This window comes from Grammomys surdaster, unplaced genomic scaffold, assembly GCF_004785775.1.
Source record: "Grammomys surdaster isolate TR1022 unplaced genomic scaffold, NIH_TR_1.0 126176, whole genome shotgun sequence".
Lineage (NCBI taxonomy): Eukaryota > Metazoa > Chordata > Mammalia > Rodentia > Muridae > Grammomys > Grammomys surdaster.
The window spans coordinates 6,943,694-6,963,016 of NW_021620983.1; the positions used below are offsets into that span (position 1 = coordinate 6,943,694).

A 19,323-nucleotide genomic window follows, 5' to 3' on the forward strand; every position below is an offset into this window, starting at 1 on the left:
TTTTCATGATTAATGATTGACATGGGAGGATCCAGCCCAGTGTGGGTGGTGCCAGTCCTGAGCAGCTGGGCCTGGGTTGTATATGAAAGAAAGCAGCCATGGGTAGCAAACCAGTAAGCAGTATTCCTCTGAGACCTCTGCTTCAGTTCCTGCATTCAGGTGTCTGCTGAGTGTCTTCCCTGATTCCCTTCAGGACGGACTGTGAGATACAAGGTGAAATATACCCTTTCCTCTCCACTGTGGTCATGGTACTTAGCACAACAACAACATATATTATAGCAAGCTAAGACACCAGCACTGTGCTTTGAGAAAGCCCAAGAAACACGTACATGTAGCAGACACAACGTTTACACCCATCTCCTCTCAAGAACCAAAACTATTCTAATAATCAAAGAAATAGATTAATTGTTTAAAATGTAGATTGGGTAGGGAGATGGCTCAAGAGTTAAAAGGTTTGCCATGCTTACCTGAGGACGAGCATTCAGATCCCCAGAACCCTCCAAATGCCCCAAGAGAGTGGCAATAAGCCTGTAATTCCAGCCTCAGAGGAAGTAGATAGGAGGGTCCCCAGAGCAAGCTGGCCAGCTATGCTAGCCATTTCAGCAAGCTCTGGGGCTGATGGAGAGACATTGCCTAAAAGGGTGAGGTTGAAGAACACTTAAAGAAATTTCCTTGATGTTAGATGTGGGCATCTACATGAATGTGCATACACAGGTACACACACACACACACACACACACACACACAAATGAACAAAGAAAATGTAGCTATGTTTTAAAAAAGGATATTTTTAGAGATAACTGGGCAGCTATTTTGCAGGAACCACATTTTGGTCAAAAGGTAATGGAAGACTGAGACCATGAGTTCCTTGCACCCTCAAGAGAGTAGCAGGTTGTATGTTGAGGAGATTAAAGTAGCAGAGAACTTGGCTGTATCCAAGCACATACTCTCCCTGATAAAGTTGCAAAGCAGAGTCACAAGCTCAGAACAAAACTAAGCCAGAAAATAGCCAGCTGGGCTCAGACAGCAGAGAGCAGCAGGTCCCAGCAGGAACTCTAGGACTGGATGTCTCAAATCCCAGCTTTCCCATGCCCTAATTCTGGGAAGTGGCCAAGCTGCAATCATTCCTCATGTTTTAATTTCCTCACCTGTCAGAGTGGGATGATGTCAGCCACACTTCACAGGATGGTTTCGAAGATTATCCATGCCCTGAGTATAGATGAGGCTTAGTGCCATGCCTGGCAAGGAGTAAGATGGCTACAGCCAGGCCGACAGGACCTTTCTTCTCCACGTGCTTGTGAGGATTGAGAGCAGGCTGGAGGCTCATTCATTCTTTGTCCCTTCTCTGGCAGCTGAATGCACAGTGATGGGCATCCCCAGTGTGACCACAAACCTCTCCGGTTTTGGGTGTTTCATGCAGGAGCATGTGGCTGACCCTACTGCATACGGTGAGACTTTCCTTTCCATTGTGATATCAGGGTCTTCACAGGGCACACCGCTAAAGCTGTCCTGAAACGAAACTAAAGCCTGTATTTTCTTTTTTAATTAAAAGTAGCTTTAAGTAGAGATCCATGGGAAAAAGATGTTCTTAATATTGAATATATCGTCCCCAGGAAGAATTGTAAAAGAGCAGCCCTTGAGCAAACTTTACCTTTGACTTATTTCTTGATGGCAATGATTTTGTTGTAAGTCTGAGGAGCAATAGTACAGTATTGGAGTATGCGTATTGGCTCATCTATAGCAGCAATTCTGAACCTGTGTGTCGAAGAACCCTTTCACAGGGGTCACATATTAGATATCCTGAGTGTCAGATATTGATATTATGATTCATAACAGTAGCAAAATTACAGTTATGAAGGAGCAACAAGATAATTTTATGGTTGGACGTTACCACAACATGAGGAACTGTAAACAGTCAGAGCATTAGGAAGGTTGAGGGCCTTTGCATATAAAACACTTTTATTCTTTTAAAGGTCCATGTATCAAAGTAGAAAAAACTCACTTATTTAAGACTGTAGGAGAATTCTTGCTTCGTTGTATATCTGTTCATGTTGCCTAGCAACAAGAAAGTTAGACCAGGATTTGCTCCCTGTCTGTGCCTTGGCTGTTGAGTCTGCAGGGGCCAGCTTTCAGTACTAGGTTAGAGGTTGTAAGTGGGAACACAGAGCTGAGGAGAGAGGACCTGATGTTAGATTACACCTGGTGTTTCTAGTTAATAACAATTAATAGAGAATTACTGACCCAGAGGGCTTGATATTTTTTTAAAGGTAAGATCTGCTCTTTTGGCAGAGGGTTGCTGGTGGGTTTTAATAATTAGAAGATCATAGAAAATGGGCTGCAGAAATGGCTCAGTGGTTAAGATCACTGGCTGCTCTTCCAGGGAACCTGATTTCATTTCCGGCATCCACATGGCAGCTCACAACTGTCTGTAACTCTAGTTCCAGGGGATGTGACATCTTTAGACAGACATAAAGGCAGGCAAAGCACCAATGCACATGAAATAAATAAAAATAAATAGTAATTTAATAAATATTATAGAAGCATATGACATTAAAGGAGGAAAGGATAAAGTGAAGGTCTTTGTAGCTGAGGCAGGGGACTGATGGCAGGCTGGTCATGGTCTTTGGTGGAACCTGAGGTAATAGAAAACAGAGGAGCAATGTTTCTTAGCTGCAGGTTGGAAGTTGTGCTCTGATTTGTGTGTGTGTTCTTCAGGTATTTACATTGTTGACAGGCGCTTCCGCTCTCCAGATGATTCTTGCAACCAGCTGACTCAGTTTCTCTACGGGTTTTGTAAACAGTCACGTCGCCAAAGAATTATCCAGAGGAACCGCACCGAGAGGCTTTCAGATCTCCTGGACTGGAGATACCTGGGCCGAGTAAGCAAGTTCCTCAGGAGTGTGGAGGAGCATGTTGAGATTATTCCACAGGATGAAAATCTTGCCTCTAGTCAAAATCAACTCAGTAGCATAAATTCAAATCTCAGGGCTATATCCCTGTACTTTTTAACTGAATGTGACTGCTCAAAGTTACAAACCCAAGTCTTCATGGATTTAGATGTCCATGATGTCAAGTCCATCAGGATGTATCATGAACCCGGCCTGTGCTTAACTTGATGCATAGCAGATATACAGAAATGCTTTGTGGAATTAAGAAGAAAGGCCAAGAACAAATACCTTGCCTGCTTTTCCTAGATAATGCAATCGTATTCTTCCACAATGCAGAGTGGAAAGGACATCATTTGTGAACACAAGTATAGACAGTGATTCTTTAAACCTGTGCAATGGGTATGTAAACACCCAGGTGTCCACCTATCTTAAAACCGAGTGATTTAATACCAAGCAAAGTACCTTAACTTTCTATGGTATGCTTTTCACATAGTATTGAGTTCCAGTCAAGAAATAGGTGCAGCCACCTGCTAAGTGTCTACACCTAAGAACACTGCTGCTCGCCATGGCCTAAGTAGTTAATGTCACTACTTTGATTGAACGGGAGAGCCAGGGCCTTGGAGGTTCTGTTTCTTACCTAGGTCTGGGCAGGGTTAGTGTCCAGTTTCTAGATATTTAAAAATGAAAGCAATTTTTAGTCCTGTTTGTATTCAATCCAGAGTTCAGCCTGGCCAACACAGCTGATTTCCCTCAATGTTTTCCGGCATTTCTGGGCATGTATATAGACAGCTCATAAAATTATAGACGGTCATTTCTTCATCTATTCTCAAACTTGGGACACAGATTCCTTAGCTTCACATATACAGCTAGCTGTTGGTCGATGTAATGTCTGATAGGGTGAAACATTACATGATAAACCACAATAAGTTTTACCTATCAGCTAATATTGAGGTAGATATTTCAGGTTTAGGAATGTAAAATGTATCATAGCTCGGTTATTGACGCATCTAATGTGATTTTGATGTGTAAGTTGGCTTTCTCTTGGCAGTATTACCAGCATGCTAGACACCTGACACTGAGCAGGGCTTTTCCAGACAAATTCCACCTGGAGCCTACATCACCACCAACGGTAAATACTTAATGTGCTGTTGCCTTTTACAAAAATGATATTTCTTATGTGGCAGTTCTAACAATAAGTTTTGAATCTGAAAGTAGCAAAATATGCCAATAGCATGCCATTTTTAGAGTTGAGTCAAAGGGAAGAATTGAGGGACACATGTCTGGACGGATACTTCATGCTGTCAGAGAAGTACGTCTTTATCACAACTCTGCCTTGATGCTCCAAGGCACTGTTACTCTCCCATTCTCCTGAGAGTTATTCGACAACAGAGTGGGTTGATCTAACAGAAAGTAGCTCCCTATCTAGGGAAGTGTTTTAATTTAGATGGCTACTTTAATTTAATTTAATTAATTTAAAGGCTACTTGGCTAGAGTAAAATAGAGAAAATTCAGAGGAAGAATTGGACCCTATGAGTGTGTGTGTGTCCCGTTCAGCACAGCCCACAGGAGTCTTCTTCTAACATCCAATTAGACATCTCTATCAGTGAAACTACCCTAGTTTACACAGGAGCTCTTTTTTTATCAGAAGATAGGACATACCTCGAAGCAGTGTGCAGGCTTTTCTCCTCAGCACCATTAGTCCCTGCTGAAATCTGCACACCGATTCAAGGATTATGCTTTTTAGCCTAGCGTCCATTGGGGGACAGCCTCAGAGTAAGAAGATAAGATATTTTAAGTGTGCCTACCCTTTTGATACTGCAATACCATGTTGTTGTGTACACTTGAGAACCGTGCAATCAATTTGACATTTTTTTAAAAAATCAAAAAGGAAATCTTATATTAAAGAAAGGTTTGCAGTGTTGTATTGAGCCACATGCATAGCCATGCTTGGCTTCATGTAGCCACAGGTGGACCACGGACGGTACATTGGACATCTGAGTCTGTATTGTATACACGATCACTGTAGGGACATATACGTATAGTCCCAGGTATTCAGAAGGCCGAGTCATGAAGATGATTTAGATTTGTGAGTTTAAGACAAACATGAGCAACAAGGAATGAGCCTGCCTTAAACAAACACACGTACAAACAAACACACATACAAACAAACACACATACAAACAAACACACATACAAACAAACACACATACAAACAAACACACATACAAACAAACACACATACAAACAAACAATCAGAAAAGACCCACTTTGTCCAGGACCTCTGTGTCCTGAAAAAGCCTCTTCTGAGCATATGTCCACAAATGGGCTTTTAATAATTTTCGCAACAAATACGCTCAGTGTCAAAGGTCATCACTTTCATTACCTCCCCCCCACCATATCATCCATCCACATCACAGGCCCATGAACACCTGTCCAGCTGTGCTCTGATCAGGTGTCTCAGGCAGGTGTCATCTGCACTAAAACAATTTTACTAAGTAACTCACCACCTAGCCCACCTAGCTTTGATTTTAAGATGAGACAGAGAAGGATTAGTCTCAGAGGAGGCAAGAGGATCCCTCTCCTTCCCCTCTGCACACTCTAACCTCTGCGTTTACCATGTGAGCACTGGGAGGGCTGGGTGCCTCATTTACCTAAAGATACATTTTGGCTTCCTGTCGTGGAAGAGAATTCACCCATTTATATCTTGTTCAATTAATGAGTATTTAGCTTTTACTCCTAAGTGCAGGTTCAGCTCTTTTTAAAGATTCCTTGGTAATTTCACGCATGAGTACAATGTATTTAGATCATCACACTCACACACACACACACACACACACACACACACGCACACACCAACTTCACGTTTTCCCCTCCTCTTCCTCTTTTTTCCTTTTCCTTCCTTCTCCTCCGTCTGACCCACTGAGTCTAATGGTGCCACTTGTATGCACATGGGTGCAGGGAATTAATTAGTATTTTACCATAGAAGGATGGGAGTCATTCAGCCCTCCCCTCGCTGAGGAAACTGTCATGAGCTGATTCAGGTCACTGCGGGAGTGACAGTCTCCTCTAGCTTGTGGCCTGTGATGGGTTGATCATGCTCCACTGCCTTTTCTGCTTCCAGGAAGCAGCAGGAGCTTGAAAGGACTGTGAGCATGTTATATAATAATAATGTACATGAATAACTGAGACAGAAGTTGACCAGGGCCTTCCAAGCACATGCACTCTGAGACAGGGACACAGTAGCCAAGCTATGTCTTTGGTGTGATTCATGACACACAGTTGATATCCAGCATGGGTTTGTCAAGCGAGCTTTCTCAGTGACTCTGAGCTAGCTGGGCAGTATCACTGAAATCATGTGGTGTTTTCTCACGAAGTAAAATGATGTAATTGGTACAATCTCAGGAATCAGTGAGGACACCCAGCCATCCTGATTCTCTCCGGTGGTGGCCGGTGGTGGCCTATGTCCTGAAACTTTCGCAAAACATTTGAAAGATGACAGAGTGATACAAGTGAGACTAAAGAGAGACCCTGGGGTTGTCACAGATCTGGAACTGAGTTTTGTTGTACCATGTACTTGCTGTGCCCTTCAGCAAGTCATGCGCTCTGCTCTCTCTCTCTCTCTCTCTCTCTCTCTCTCTCTCTCTCTCTCTCCTCTCTCTTATTCTCTCTCTCCCTCTCAGAGGGGAAGCAGAAAGAACAAATTTATGAGAATATTGCTAAAATACTAAATTATAGAGTTTACAATTATATACAATTATTATAGACAGTACAGCACTTGGTGCACTTTAGTGCTTAATCGAAGATAACTGCATGTTTAATGAATCGATCTTAGTGGTGGTAGTACCAGCATCAAAGTTCACGAGCACCTGAAGAATCACAACTGACTACCTAGAGACAATTAAATTAGCATTAGTACTGTCTGCTAAAACCAAGAAGTTAGAGGTAGCTCATCAGTTAAGAGTGCTTGCTGCTCTTTCAGAGGACCTGAGTTCAGTTGCCAGCACTCCTCGAGGAATAAGCACCTGTTATTTCAGCCCAGGTGAATCTGATGTTCTCATCTTGTATCTGTATTCTCTCTCTCTCTCTCTCTCTCATTCTCTCTCTCTCTCTCTCTCTCTCTCTCTCTCTCTCATTCTCTCTCTCTCATTCTCTCTCTCTCATTCTCTCTCTCTCTCATTCATTCTCTCTCTCTCTCTCTCTCTCTCTCTCTCTCTCTCTCTCTCCCCTCCCTCCCTCTCCCTTCTCTCTCTGTGTATTACATAATGTAATTAGAAAACTTTAATGATCATTACATTAAGAAAGATAAAACCATCCAGGGGTGTAAGATAAAACCATCCAGGAGTGTAAGATAAAACCATCCAGAGGTGTAGGCAGGTGGAACTCTGTGAGCATTGTGAGTTCCAGGACAGCCAGGGCTATATAGAGAGGCGCTGTTTCAACAACAACAACAAAAACAAACAAAAGAAAGAAAACCAAGAACTCTTTTTCAACATTTGTGCCTCATTTGTCTTTGGCAGACGGATGGCTTTAAGTATCCCAGGCCCTCCTCGGTACCGCCTTCTCCGTCAGGATCCCAGGCCTCCAGTCCTCAGAGCAGTGATGTGGAAACCGAAGGAGATGAGGATGAGAGATATGACGAGGAAGAGGAGGCCGAGAGGGATCGGCTGAATATCAAGTCACCGTTTTATCTGAACCACATTCCAAAGGGGAAGAAAAAGCTTCATGGAGAGTATAAGAACTGACTGAGCTCAAAGACGTAAGGATGCTCCTCTGAGAGTGAAATTCCTCTAAGAATCACAATAGAAACGTCTCTGCCCGTAAAGTATGGAAGATATTTAGTGAATGACAGTTTTGTACTTTGGAATAAAACCAACATTTTTATCTTTGGGTCTTGTTGTCCCTGTAAATTTAGAGCTGAGGAGTATTTAAAGGGCGGGACTGGAGGCGTTTTAAAGATGATTAATTTAGCTGGAGATGGTAATTCACACTTGTGATCTAACACTCAGAAGGCTGAGGCAGGAGGATTGCCATAATTGGAAGACCAGACTGGGCTATAGAGTAAGGACCCTACATTAAAAAATAATGGTTAATGTAAATGAGCAGAAAATTTTAGCTACTGATTTTCTACAGCACTACCGTCATAATCCTTTGATTAATATTTATGAAGCATCTATTCCAAACAAATCTCTTCCAGCAGAGATAGAACCACAACTATGATTACATGGCTCACGTATTTTTAGATAATTGAGGCTTTGTTATTCTTTTATCACGTGCATTAAAGCCATGAATTTCCATTTTGCTCTGCAGATGATTCAAAATCCACAAGAAAAAGGGCTGCCCCAAATCCATCTCCTGATGCATACCAACAGATATTTACAGCAGGACGTCTGAAATCTAGAATTTGTGTCCAGATCATTGATAGTAACTTGTAACCACCGACACATGTCACCTTACTGTAATGGTACTTTTGTTGTGTAATTGGAAATTTCAATCTGTTATTGATAATAAATTGCCAAATTCAAATGAGTCAATGTGTCACTGTTCATAGATCTTATTTTCTTTGATATCTTGCTTAAAATGTTTCAGAAATCAGGATAACACACGAGGAGGAGCACTTGTTGTGAATAGTACCTAACATCACTGAAAGTGATATTATTATTATTATTTTATTATTATTATTTTACAGTCCAGTCATTCAGTAATTATCTCCCTCCCTGTCCACTCTCTGACTGTTCCACATCCCATTTCTCCTCCCCCCTGGACTACCCCCTAACCCCTGCCTCCAAGAAGATGTCCCCACTCCCCGATCCCCACTCCACCAGTCCTCCTCACTCTCTGGGATCTCAAGTCTCTCAAGGGTTAGGTGCATCTTCTCTCACTGAGGCCAGACCCGGCAGTCCTCTGCTGTATATGTATTGGGGGCCTCATACCAGCTGGCGAATGCTGCCTGGCTGGTGGCTCAGTGTATGAGAGGTCTCTGTGGCGGGCTGCTGGTTGAGACTGCTGGTCTTTTTATGGGGTTGCCCTCCTCCTCAGCTTCTTCCTGAAGAAGTCTGATCAAATGTAGGAACAGTTTCTCTAACATGTCCTGTGGTACATTTAAGGGGGTGGTTGAATGATGGCACGTAAGCAGTTGTGTGTCAAGTATAATGAAATCTAAATTGGCACAATACTGTTGTGGGAGATATTTAAAAATGGTGGCACCTGATCTGGCTTGTTCTTATCAGCCGTCATCTTCCCAACTAGGCTAGACCTGAGGTTACGAGCAGCACCGTGTTTTCACTGCTGCTGGCTCAGGAGGGCCAGAGACACCGGCCCTGTCACCCATGAGATGCCAGCATGGGAGATGGCTCTGCCAATCTTCCACGCTGTCTCTACAATGTTGGGCTGTGCCCAGATCATCCCGCCATCCATGCAGTACCCAGAAGAAATGAGACTCTAAAGTTTAAAGATTAACCAAAGGCTTTATATGTTTGATAATGCTCAATTATCAAGGATAAGATGCTTATCAAGATAATTATCAAGATGCTCACACAATTAGAAGTGTTTCCCAATATCTAACCTAGATATAAGTTGTTACCCAAGACTGCTCCTGCTACATGTGTGGTTCTCCATGACTCCTCCATCTCTGCCTCCCTAGCTCCTCCTCTCCTCCTCTTCCTCTCCTTACTCCTCCTCTTCCTCTCCTTACTCCTTCCACCTTAGCATCTCCCAACTTGTGGGAAAATATGCCCCTATACAACACTAACAACAGACTCCAGATTCACCCATTTCTTTTTCTCATAACTGGCTAGCCATTCACTGTGTCCCACTCACTGCATAGTGATCACTTTGATTGCCGTATCAGTTAACCTCTGAACATGTTCTGTCGAATAGTTGACCTTTGTAGAGCTGAGTTGTTGAAGGTAACAGTGGAAGAGGCACAATGGCATGTGGTTGAAGACCAAGGGGAGGCTGCCATCCAACACCTGTTTCCTTGTAGAGAAAGTGGAAACATGGATACAAGTAATCAATCAAGCCAACATAGAAGAAGACACATGTATTAGATAAAGCTCAATCCTGCTAAAAATCCCCCAATATGATAACACTGGAAGCATGGCCTTTGTAAGATCATGAGGGCATAGTCTTTAGGAATAATGATGTTAGTGACCTTAGAAAAGTGGCTGCCCAGCGGGGCTTGTAGCTCAGACATAGACTGCTTGTTCAGTTGCATGGGACTCTGGGATCAATACCCAGTATCAAAATAAGAAGAGAGAAAGGACAAAGAGGAAAGGAGGAAGGGAGAGAGCAAGAGAGGGTAAGAGAAAGAGAGGAAGGAAAGAAGGGAAAAGGGAGAGGAGAAGGAAAAAGATGAGGGGGCATTAATTGAAAAAAGAGGCAGAGAAGGAGGAAGAGGAAGAAGAAGAGGAAGAGGAGGATCAGGAGGAAGAAGAAGAGGAAGAGGAAGAGGAAGAGGAAGAGGAGGAACAGGAGGAGGAGCAGGAGGAGGAGCAGCAGGAGGAGCAGGAGGAGGAGCAGGAGAAGGAGCAGGAGAAGGAGCAGGAGAGGCCCCAGGAAGTTCCCTTGCTTTTCTGTCACTTAGAAGTGTCGTCACAGCAAAAAGTCACCTATGGGAAAGTAGCCCACAGCAGACATTCATTTCTATCAACATGTTGACTGTACACTTCCAGAACACTAAGAAGCAAATCTGTTCTTGTTAAACTGTCAGTTCAGGGCGTTTTATTTTAGCAGTCCAAGCTACCTGAACCCACCTCTCTCCTATGGCAATGCCATGGAGAACAGAGCTGGTTTTACTCATGCAGCTATGAACTTTAGGTCTTGCAAATGTTACACTGATGGTTTTTCAAGGCACCAGGAAGACTTTTCTTGAGGAAATCTTAAGAAGCCTCATGGGAGGGGCCCAAGTTTCTATGAAGTAACATGGTGAGTTGGCTACATCTCCACACAGTGGTTTGTTGTCGTTTAATTTAATTTTTTATTTTTAATTTCTTAAATGTACTTTTATTGGATATTCTACTTATTTACATTTCAGATGTTAGTCCTTTCCCCATCCCCCCTTTTATTTTTTTACACTCTAGATTTTATCCCCTTCCTGGTCCAACTTCTGTCTGTTCCACATCCCATACCTCAGCCCACACCCCCGCCCCCTGCCTCCGTCTTCACAAGGATATCCCTACCCCTCACCCCTTACCCCACCAGACCTCCCCACTCCTTGGGGTCTCCAGTCTCTTGAAGGTTAGGTGCATCTTTTCTGACTGAACCCAGACCCGGCAGTCCTCTGCTGTATATGTGTTGGGGGCCTCATATCAGCTGGTGTGTGCTTCCTGGTTGGTAGTCCTGTGTTTGAGAGATCTCGAGGGTCCAGATTAACTGAGACTGCTGGTCCTCCTACAGGGTCGCCTTCCTCCTCAGCTTCTTCCAGCCTTTCCCCTATTCAACCACAGGGGTCAGCAGCTTCTGTCCATTAGTTGGGTGAAAATATCTGCATCTGACTCTTGCAGCTGCTTGTTGGGTCTTTCTGAGGGCAGCCATGATAGGCCCCTTTTCGTGAGCACTCCATAACCTCAGTAATAGTGTCAGGCCTTGGGCCCACCCCTTGAGCTGTATCCCGCTTTGGGCCTGTCATTGGACCTCCTTTTCCTCAGGGTCTTCTTAGTTTTTGTCCCTACAGTTCTTTCAGACAGGAATAATTACAGGTCAAAGTTTTGACTGTGGGGATGGCAAATAAAGTGAGAATTGAGCTCTTCCTAGGAGAATCGGCCACTGGAAAGACTGAACTGAGTGGAGTTGTTTGTACTACCAACCGTTCTTTCATGAGGCCATGATAAAACAACCAGACTCAAGAGTTCTAGTATACACACTCATGCTTTTAACCAAGCACAGAGGAGGTGTGGACTGGACGCTGGTCTAAACAAGGCAAAGCCCCTTTGCCCTGTGTCTCCTCTTTCGGGATTGCAATGATGTTGGGTTTAGGAGAGACATCAGTCAGAAACACAGAGAGACAGACAATCAAGAGTCAAGTCTAAGGTGAGGGGTGATGCAATGAGAGGGAAGGCACCCTGCATCCTGCAGAAAGTGGTTGAACATCCTGCAGAGATGGCCCAGTCCATGTGCACGTGCCGATGTCAGCCTTTTCCAAATGAAAATACAAGTCTTAAACATAAGCAATCTTTGATCTATGACTATTCATTTCATTTTGTACAAAGGTAGAAACAAAGGGAATAGAGAGCACACGCTGTTCTGGCTAGAAAGTAGTCTTTCTTTTTGTTCACATTGGAATTTCCTTACTATCGTTAGAGAGTGGGGCTTCTAAGATGTTATTAAAGGCCCTGGGTATGAAGCCCAGTAACATACAGTGAGTGTGCACAAAACATGGGTTAAATTCCTACTATAAATAAAAATTTAAAAAGTTATTAGGTCATTGGAAGTGATTAATGCAGTTCTTTGAGGGCTTGGGGACTGGGTCATTACACCAGAATGTGTTCTTATGAAATGTATGCTCTCCTCCTGTTCTTCATTTTTTTTCACATGGATTTTCTTGGCTTCTACTTTTCTCCCAGGTTGTGAACAGCATTAGGTTCTTCAAAACACTAGACAGACTCCCGAAACATGTTCTTGGACTTCACAGCCTTCCAAACCCCAAATCAAAATAGACCTTTTTTTCAATGACAAGTTACCAGTAATTTGCTGTAGCAAGGAAAACCCAACAAAGACACATCCTAGAAGGGTTGAGAAGTTTTATCAAGCTGGAGAGAGGGAGTCATATAATTTGTACATTTGTACTACAGAGCATTTAAGGAATGTGATGAAGAGGAGGGTGTTACTTGAATAGCTACAGTCATTTAGATAGCTTTTTAAAAGCTACATTACAGCGTGAAACACTCAAGACTATATGGGACAGTGTTAGCGGGACGTTAAAAGCAGCTTTGGCACAAAGAAACCATTTAAATGAGCAATATATGCTGCTGTGTCCCCCATCAGTAACTTGATAAGCTGGATATGGGATTCTCTAGTATATGCACTTCAATGTCAAGTCCTGACTAGTGACAGGAGCCTTTGACGATGCCACTCAGACTTAGAGCTTGAATATTTTTGACAGAAGCCAATGGTGCATTAACTTGAATATAGTTTTATTATTTAATTATGAGCTGAGAGGCAGACAAAACAGTATGCACATGGTTTTGATTACTTGACACAGTTGAATTAAAATGTCAGATTACAGAGGTATTTACATAAAGCTACTGTATAGTTACAAAGTAACAACTGTAAGCTGGGGACAGTAATTATCACTACTTGTCACTTGAGCACTTATGGTTAGTGACTCTGAACTGAGTAGGTAAAAAAAATAACTATTGCAATCACCATGAAATTCCAAATGAGTTAGTCTCCTTGCTAAAGAGATCTCACTCCCAAATTCCTTCACTGTGTGCATGTGTGTGTGCATGTGCCTCTGTGTGTGTGTGTGTGTGTGTGTGTGTGTGTGTGTGTGTGTGGATAGAAAAGGATAAGTCATACATCTGGCATACATTTGTGTCATGGAAATACCTTAATGTAAAGTCATGTTGGAGTCTCTTTCAGCCACAGAAAACAGGCTACCTCTGAATCCGAAGAACTGGTTTGTACCTTTGTGTGCCATATACTCCAGCAAACTCTTCCATCACCATCTGCTTACATGCCAGTAACCTGAAGGTCCAAGTTTCTAAGTGGAATGTAGTTAGATCTTCTAGGAACACCAAGAGGCTCCCAGTCCTGGGTCTTCACAGACCTTCCAAGGGTTTCAGCATCATGGAGGGTGCCCTGCCTCAGCAGTGACAGAGATGTGTTTTCTCGTGGGAGCTGTATTAGGAATCTTCCCCTCACCTCCCTCCTTAATTGACCTCTCCTAGGTAAGTTACAAAAAAAGACATATTATTCATTCCCTTCCCGATGTGTGCTCTCTCTTACTGGGCATGGGAGAAGGAGGAACAGTGAGATTGGCTGCTGAGTGGCACCAAAGGCAAGAGAGTGATGGGATAAGAAAACAAACAGCCAAGATCAAAGCAGGGCCAGACTATAGGGAGAAGAAAGAACATTTCTGTGTTCTCAGTCTTGGCACTTGAAAGGCCCTATAAAATCCAAGCCTACATGAGACATGGGTGATGTCAAGCCAAAGCAGTACAACATGATGATGTTCCAGCTAAGAATTCCATGTGACTAAACCTAGAGGTGCAGGTGTCTAGGGTGGAAGGAAGGATGCACAGGCCCCTCATGTGGTTCCGGTTTTCATCATAACTAAAACTACATTTGAAGATGTCCTGGTGCGTTTTCACCAGTTCAAGAGTCTGTCTTCCAGGAGTTTGCTTTTAGCAAAATTCCCTCCTTCATCTGTAAGAAAGAAAGAAAACAACTTAAAGTGGACACACAGTCTTGGCTTTAGAGAGAAGAACAGGAAATAGACATTTTACTTCTCAAGTTAAGCCAATCATGGTCAATGGTACCAACAACTATTTTACAAATATGAGTTTGATTTGTTTGACCTTAAATTTGTCCTGCTCACCCTGAGACATGCCTGGAAATTCAGTACGTATGTAGCTGAGGATGTACTTGAACTTCTGATTCTCCTGCCTCCACTTCCCAAGTCCTGGGATCACAGACAATCACTACCATGCTTTTTGATGTAGTCCTAGGGATTGAGCCCCTAGGCCTTGTGCTTGCTGGGAAAACACTCTACCAACTGAGCTAGATTCTGGTCCCCAACATCCAAATCTCTACAATAAATTATGTGCGATGTGATAAGTTTGGCAGAAGTATAACAAGGCTATATGTCTTGCTTTGATTAACATGCCTCTGGTCTAAACATCTGATGTCATAACCATTCACTTGCATCAAAATGATGTGCCCCGTGTTTCCTGCTGATATATCTCTCCCACATGGGAAAGATGACATGGGAACACACTTGAAGATATTCCTTCATCAGGTGATTTCTTCTGGGTAAGCACTGAGACCAAAGGCAAACACACTCGTTAGCCGGATGCAAATGCAAAAATGTCAGGCCTAGAATGTCTCATAAAGATTAGATAGAACAAGGTCCTAAATATAAAGGACAAGGAATGAAACCTGAAGTGGGGTAGAGAGGAGTGACTGACGTATCATGTGTGCCCTAGATTCTAATTTCCCAATGATTTCTTTTTAGATAAAGTAATGTTCCTTCAGTTAGTCACAGTGTAATTTGAATCCTGGCCTACCCCAGTTGCTCACATCTTTTGAAAAATAGTAATCAAATAATGTGCTTCTCTCTAGAGGGAAAGAAAATGTGGGCAGAGGGATGGATACACGCCTAAGGGGTAGAGGTAGAACAGAAAACATCCAAGTACAAACTCCACTGGAAGTTAAGTTTATGATGGAAGAGACATCCAGATGATTCCTAGAGATTCTGCAATGATAATACTAGAGATGACGATTGACATACGATATGGGGACCCACAACACCGCCCTTTATTTAGGTTAATGAAACTTTGCTTCTTTAGCTCAACTCCAGAGACAAGCTACTCAGAACATGTCAATCATTAGAGCCAGTGAGAAGACACAGCAGGGAAAGGCACCTGCGTTCAAGCTGGACAACCCGATTTCAGGTCCTAGAACCATTGTGCTGGAAGGAGAGAACGGACTCAAAAAGTTATCCCTGGATGTCCTCACTCAGTGTGGCATGGATTTACACCCAGGTCTATGAAGTTCCAAAGACCCAGCTAAGCCATTGCCAAGATGCCTCAATTTTCCTGGTACTTGTAGACCGCAGGGACAGAACAACTATTTGAAGATTACCTACTCCTAGCTTAGAAACTGGATAGAAAGGTAATAACAACTCAGGCCTGTAGTCAAAGCAGCCTCTGTCTGTTAGGGTGAACCGCATCTACTGCTGTGTGGGAAAGGGAAAAAGGATTGGCAATCAGCACTTTTGTTTGGTTTAATTTTGAATGGGGAGAGCAGTTGGATTTTGATTATTTCATATATGGTTTTTGGCTTTACTGTTCTTAATTATAAAACAATGAAGCTGATTGGAGCTCTCTCAGTTTTAAAAGTTCTATGTGGTGGAGGCAGGAGGATATGATGTTCAAGGCCAGCCTTTGCTACATAGGGAATCTGAAGCCTAGCTGGGATACATAGGCATTACAGTCGAAACCAAGAAGCAAATGTTACTAACAATAGGCTGTGGTTCATGAAATTCATATACAATTCCCCATTCTCATCAAGGTAGTGTTTTTGTATTCTTGGAACTCATTTTACTGGGAAGTAAAATGGCCTTTATTGAATAAGCCTTTCTGTGGGTCTGGGGAAGAAGAAATCAGTACGCAAATGTCGTCAGTCAGAAGACAAAAGAAGCCTCTATACCTGCAGCTTTCTGTGAGTTTTCCAAGGAAGCCAGAAACAGGGCTGCAGCCTCTGGGAGAGTCAGCAGTTGAAGATTTGGATTTCGTCTTTCTGGAGAAACAGAAACATGCTCAGCCTTGATATTCATATAAACAAAGAAGCATTTATACATTCCTGTCCATTAACACTGTAAATAGATTAGCATTCAAATATTTGTGTCAACTAAACATTCATGTACATGAATCTTACTCTGCAGGGTGAGACTAGGCAAAACTCGGTGAAGCAGAGTACACTGTGTGCTGATTTTAAAAAACATTAAACATTCATACTACATTTTATTTAGTGCATTTGTGTGAGTGTGTGTGTGTGTGTGTGTGTGTGTGTGTATGTATGTATGTATGTGTGTGTGTGCACAAGCCTTCTCCTCTCTCCTTCCATATGTGGGACCTATGGATTGAACTTAGTTAGGTTTGGTGGCAGATGCCTTTGTCTCCTGATCAATTTTGCTGGCCCCACAGTGATCTTCCGATTGTTTTTGCTGTGTTTACACCCGAGGATGAATGCTAGGAAGTATGTCTTAGAGAATAAGATCTTGGCCAAAATATCTCATTGGGGCCCATCTCCCTGCTCTCCTCCCAAATCAATGTGAGATAAAATCTACATTCTCAGCCACATATGAGGAACGTAGCTATTTGAATGAAGATACACTGGCTAAATATTCAGTTTTCTCACTTTTCTTGAGTTACATGTTTACTGCATTACAGGGATAAAGCTGCTGCACTCGATTTCAAATTTAAGTTGACAGATGACGTAGTCCTCATCTACCACAGACTGAGTTTTAATCAGAAGCAACAGGAAGAGAAGAAACTTACTTTATCCTAAAAAATAAAACCAATCACACTGCAAACTCAGGAACTGAAACGAAAGCTCGTGAAGCATCTGCTACGGGTAAGCTAAGTCGTCTTGAATCTCGCTCCAAGTAAGAATAGCTTTTATTCTTGGTATTTGTATACAAAAGTTTACTGAAATTAATTTTTCTCCTTTCTTTCAAAAACTGCAATGACATGAAGTTCATCAAGAAAAAAAAATGTTCCCGAACCTATTTCTTAATTTATTATTTTTTTTGAGAATTTCATACATGATGAGTATTGTCTGCATGAGTTTCCACCCTCTCTCTGTCGCCCAACTCTTCTTCAGTAATTCATGACTTTTTACATCCTCTGTAATTCATGACTTTTTCTCCCTCTCCCTCTTCCTTCCCCTTCTCTCTGCTTCCCCCTCCCCCTTCTTTCCTACAACTATTTAGGGCTGGCGACTTGAGATTGGATCCAGAGCTTGTCCCAGAAGAAAACTGGTCCTCCCTTCAGTCATTCATACCTGGCTCATTCATTCATTCATTCATTCATTCATAGCTTTTACTTTATAGCGTTTTGGTTTAAAACTTTTGGTAGCTGTTTCTAATAATTTAGGAGGGAGATACACTTGAAATGTCTAAGTAATTCTTTAGTAGTACTTGATATTTAGGAGGAGAAAGAGCAAGGCTCTTTCTATAAATTCCTGAGCGTGCTTCTTTCTGTCTTGTGTCCGTGCAGCAGACCCTGCCAGTCTGGGGATCCGGGCTCACCAGCTGCCTTCTATGGGGGACAGGGCAGGTGGAGGCCCACTGCAGGCGCAGCACTCACTCACCGGGAGGCGGCCGGTCTGCAAGCTCCTTCCTGAGGCTCTGGTCAGAGATGAAGCGGCGGCCTTCTGCGGGGGAGATGCGGGCTGAGGCTGACATCTAGACCCCAGCACCGGGGAGACAGCGGTTTCCACCAGCGAGGCGATCCGCCCCCCATCCCCTCCACATTCGCACACCAGCGGGAATCGTGCATGCTTCTCGCTTTCCTTCCACCCTGCCCTTCCTCCTTCTCTTCCTAACTTCTTTTGTCAAGATCATTCAGTGCTTCTCCAGTCCCAGACACTTTGATGGTGCAAACAGTAGTTCCCTAAATTCAATCAGCCAGCTTTCCTTCATTCCCTCCCTCTCTTCCTCCTCCCCTTCTTCCTTCTTATCCCCCACATCCCCCCCTTCCTTCCTTCCTTCCCCCTTTCTTGAACCCTTCTCCTTCTCTTTCTTCTTCCCTCCTTTCTCCTTCTACCTTCTTTCCTTGACAGAATCTTAGTTTGACCTGGAACCCACTATGTAGCCCAAGCCTTCTACTCACAGCAGTTCTCCTGCCTCAGCTTTGAGAGTGCCGGGTTTCAGTAGAGACACTGGGCTTCTCTCTGGTGGAGGCTTTCTGGCCATTAGAGTATCTTTGTCTGTCCCACCTGCCTTCGCCTACATTTTCTGCATTGTCTGAGATCCTAGTTGTTTACTGGAGCCAGCTGTGACACTGTCTCCCCAGGCTCTTAACTCAAGGCCTTCAGGATTCCCCGGGATGTCTTCCATGAACCTCAGTGAAGAGAATGAAGAGTTTGGAACTCACGTGCGCCCTTCAGATAGAGCATAGCTTGGGGAGTCCAGTTCCTCTTCTCAGAGAGTCTCTGCAGCACAGGAAGGAGAGAAGAGTTGTTATCACAGGGCAGCAGGTGGAAAAAGGAAAAACAGAGGCCTCATAGTCCGAACACAGGATTTGTATTCTCTATTTTTGATTACCTGTGGAGCACCGCTGGAATCTTCCAGAACAGACAGCACCAGGAGAAGGGCCAAGGCTGTCACTGCCAGGATGTTGGGCCCCTACAAGACACATCAACCAAACACAGGTTCATCGGAGTGTGGCTGCATTTTTTTGCTTCCTCTTCTGACAGGACAGCAGGCCCCTCACTTCAGTATATGATCTCAGCTTCTAGTTAATCCACAAAGAGTAACTTTAAAAACTAGAAAGTTATTATTTTCATAACCTCACCCAAATAAAGAATTGGTGGATAAGTTCTATCCAGCAAAATCAGACGATTGCACTATTTAAAGGCACTGTTCTTTAAATGTCCAGTCACGACAATACTCAGTACATGTAACCTGGATAGAGAGGTGGACAATTTCTAGAACAGCTGGGAAAGATGTCAGACACACACACATCCACTGCTTACCTTCATGTTCCGGCCC

General features: G+C 43.2%; 2 protein-coding genes across 2 annotated transcripts in view; one reads left to right on the forward strand and one right to left on the reverse strand.

The window, feature by feature from the left end:
• Positions 1-8,414, forward strand: part of Gys2 (glycogen synthase 2) — a 37,908-nt gene extending 29,494 nt beyond the window's left edge. The window contains exons 13-17 of the mRNA XM_028757520.1: positions 1,353-1,448; positions 2,716-2,879; positions 3,937-4,017; positions 7,406-7,644; positions 8,196-8,414. Of these exons, the coding sequence (XP_028613353.1) occupies positions 1,353-1,448; positions 2,716-2,879; positions 3,937-4,017; positions 7,406-7,630 (566 nt within the window). The 3' untranslated portion in view covers positions 7,631-7,644; positions 8,196-8,414. The remainder of the gene's footprint in view (positions 1-1,352; positions 1,449-2,715; positions 2,880-3,936; positions 4,018-7,405; positions 7,645-8,195) is intronic.
• A 5,779-nt stretch (positions 8,415-14,193) lies between these two features.
• Spx (spexin hormone) lies at positions 14,194-19,313 on the reverse strand. Its single transcript, XM_028757540.1, has 6 exons — positions 19,308-19,313; positions 18,877-18,957; positions 18,707-18,764; positions 17,922-17,984; positions 16,257-16,346; positions 14,194-14,252 (listed from the first exon to the last, which is right to left on the reverse strand). Exons 1-6 carry the CDS (start codon positions 19,311-19,313, stop codon positions 14,194-14,196), a joined length of 357 nt encoding a protein of 118 aa, XP_028613373.1.
• Between the last annotated feature and the right edge of the window lie 10 nt (positions 19,314-19,323).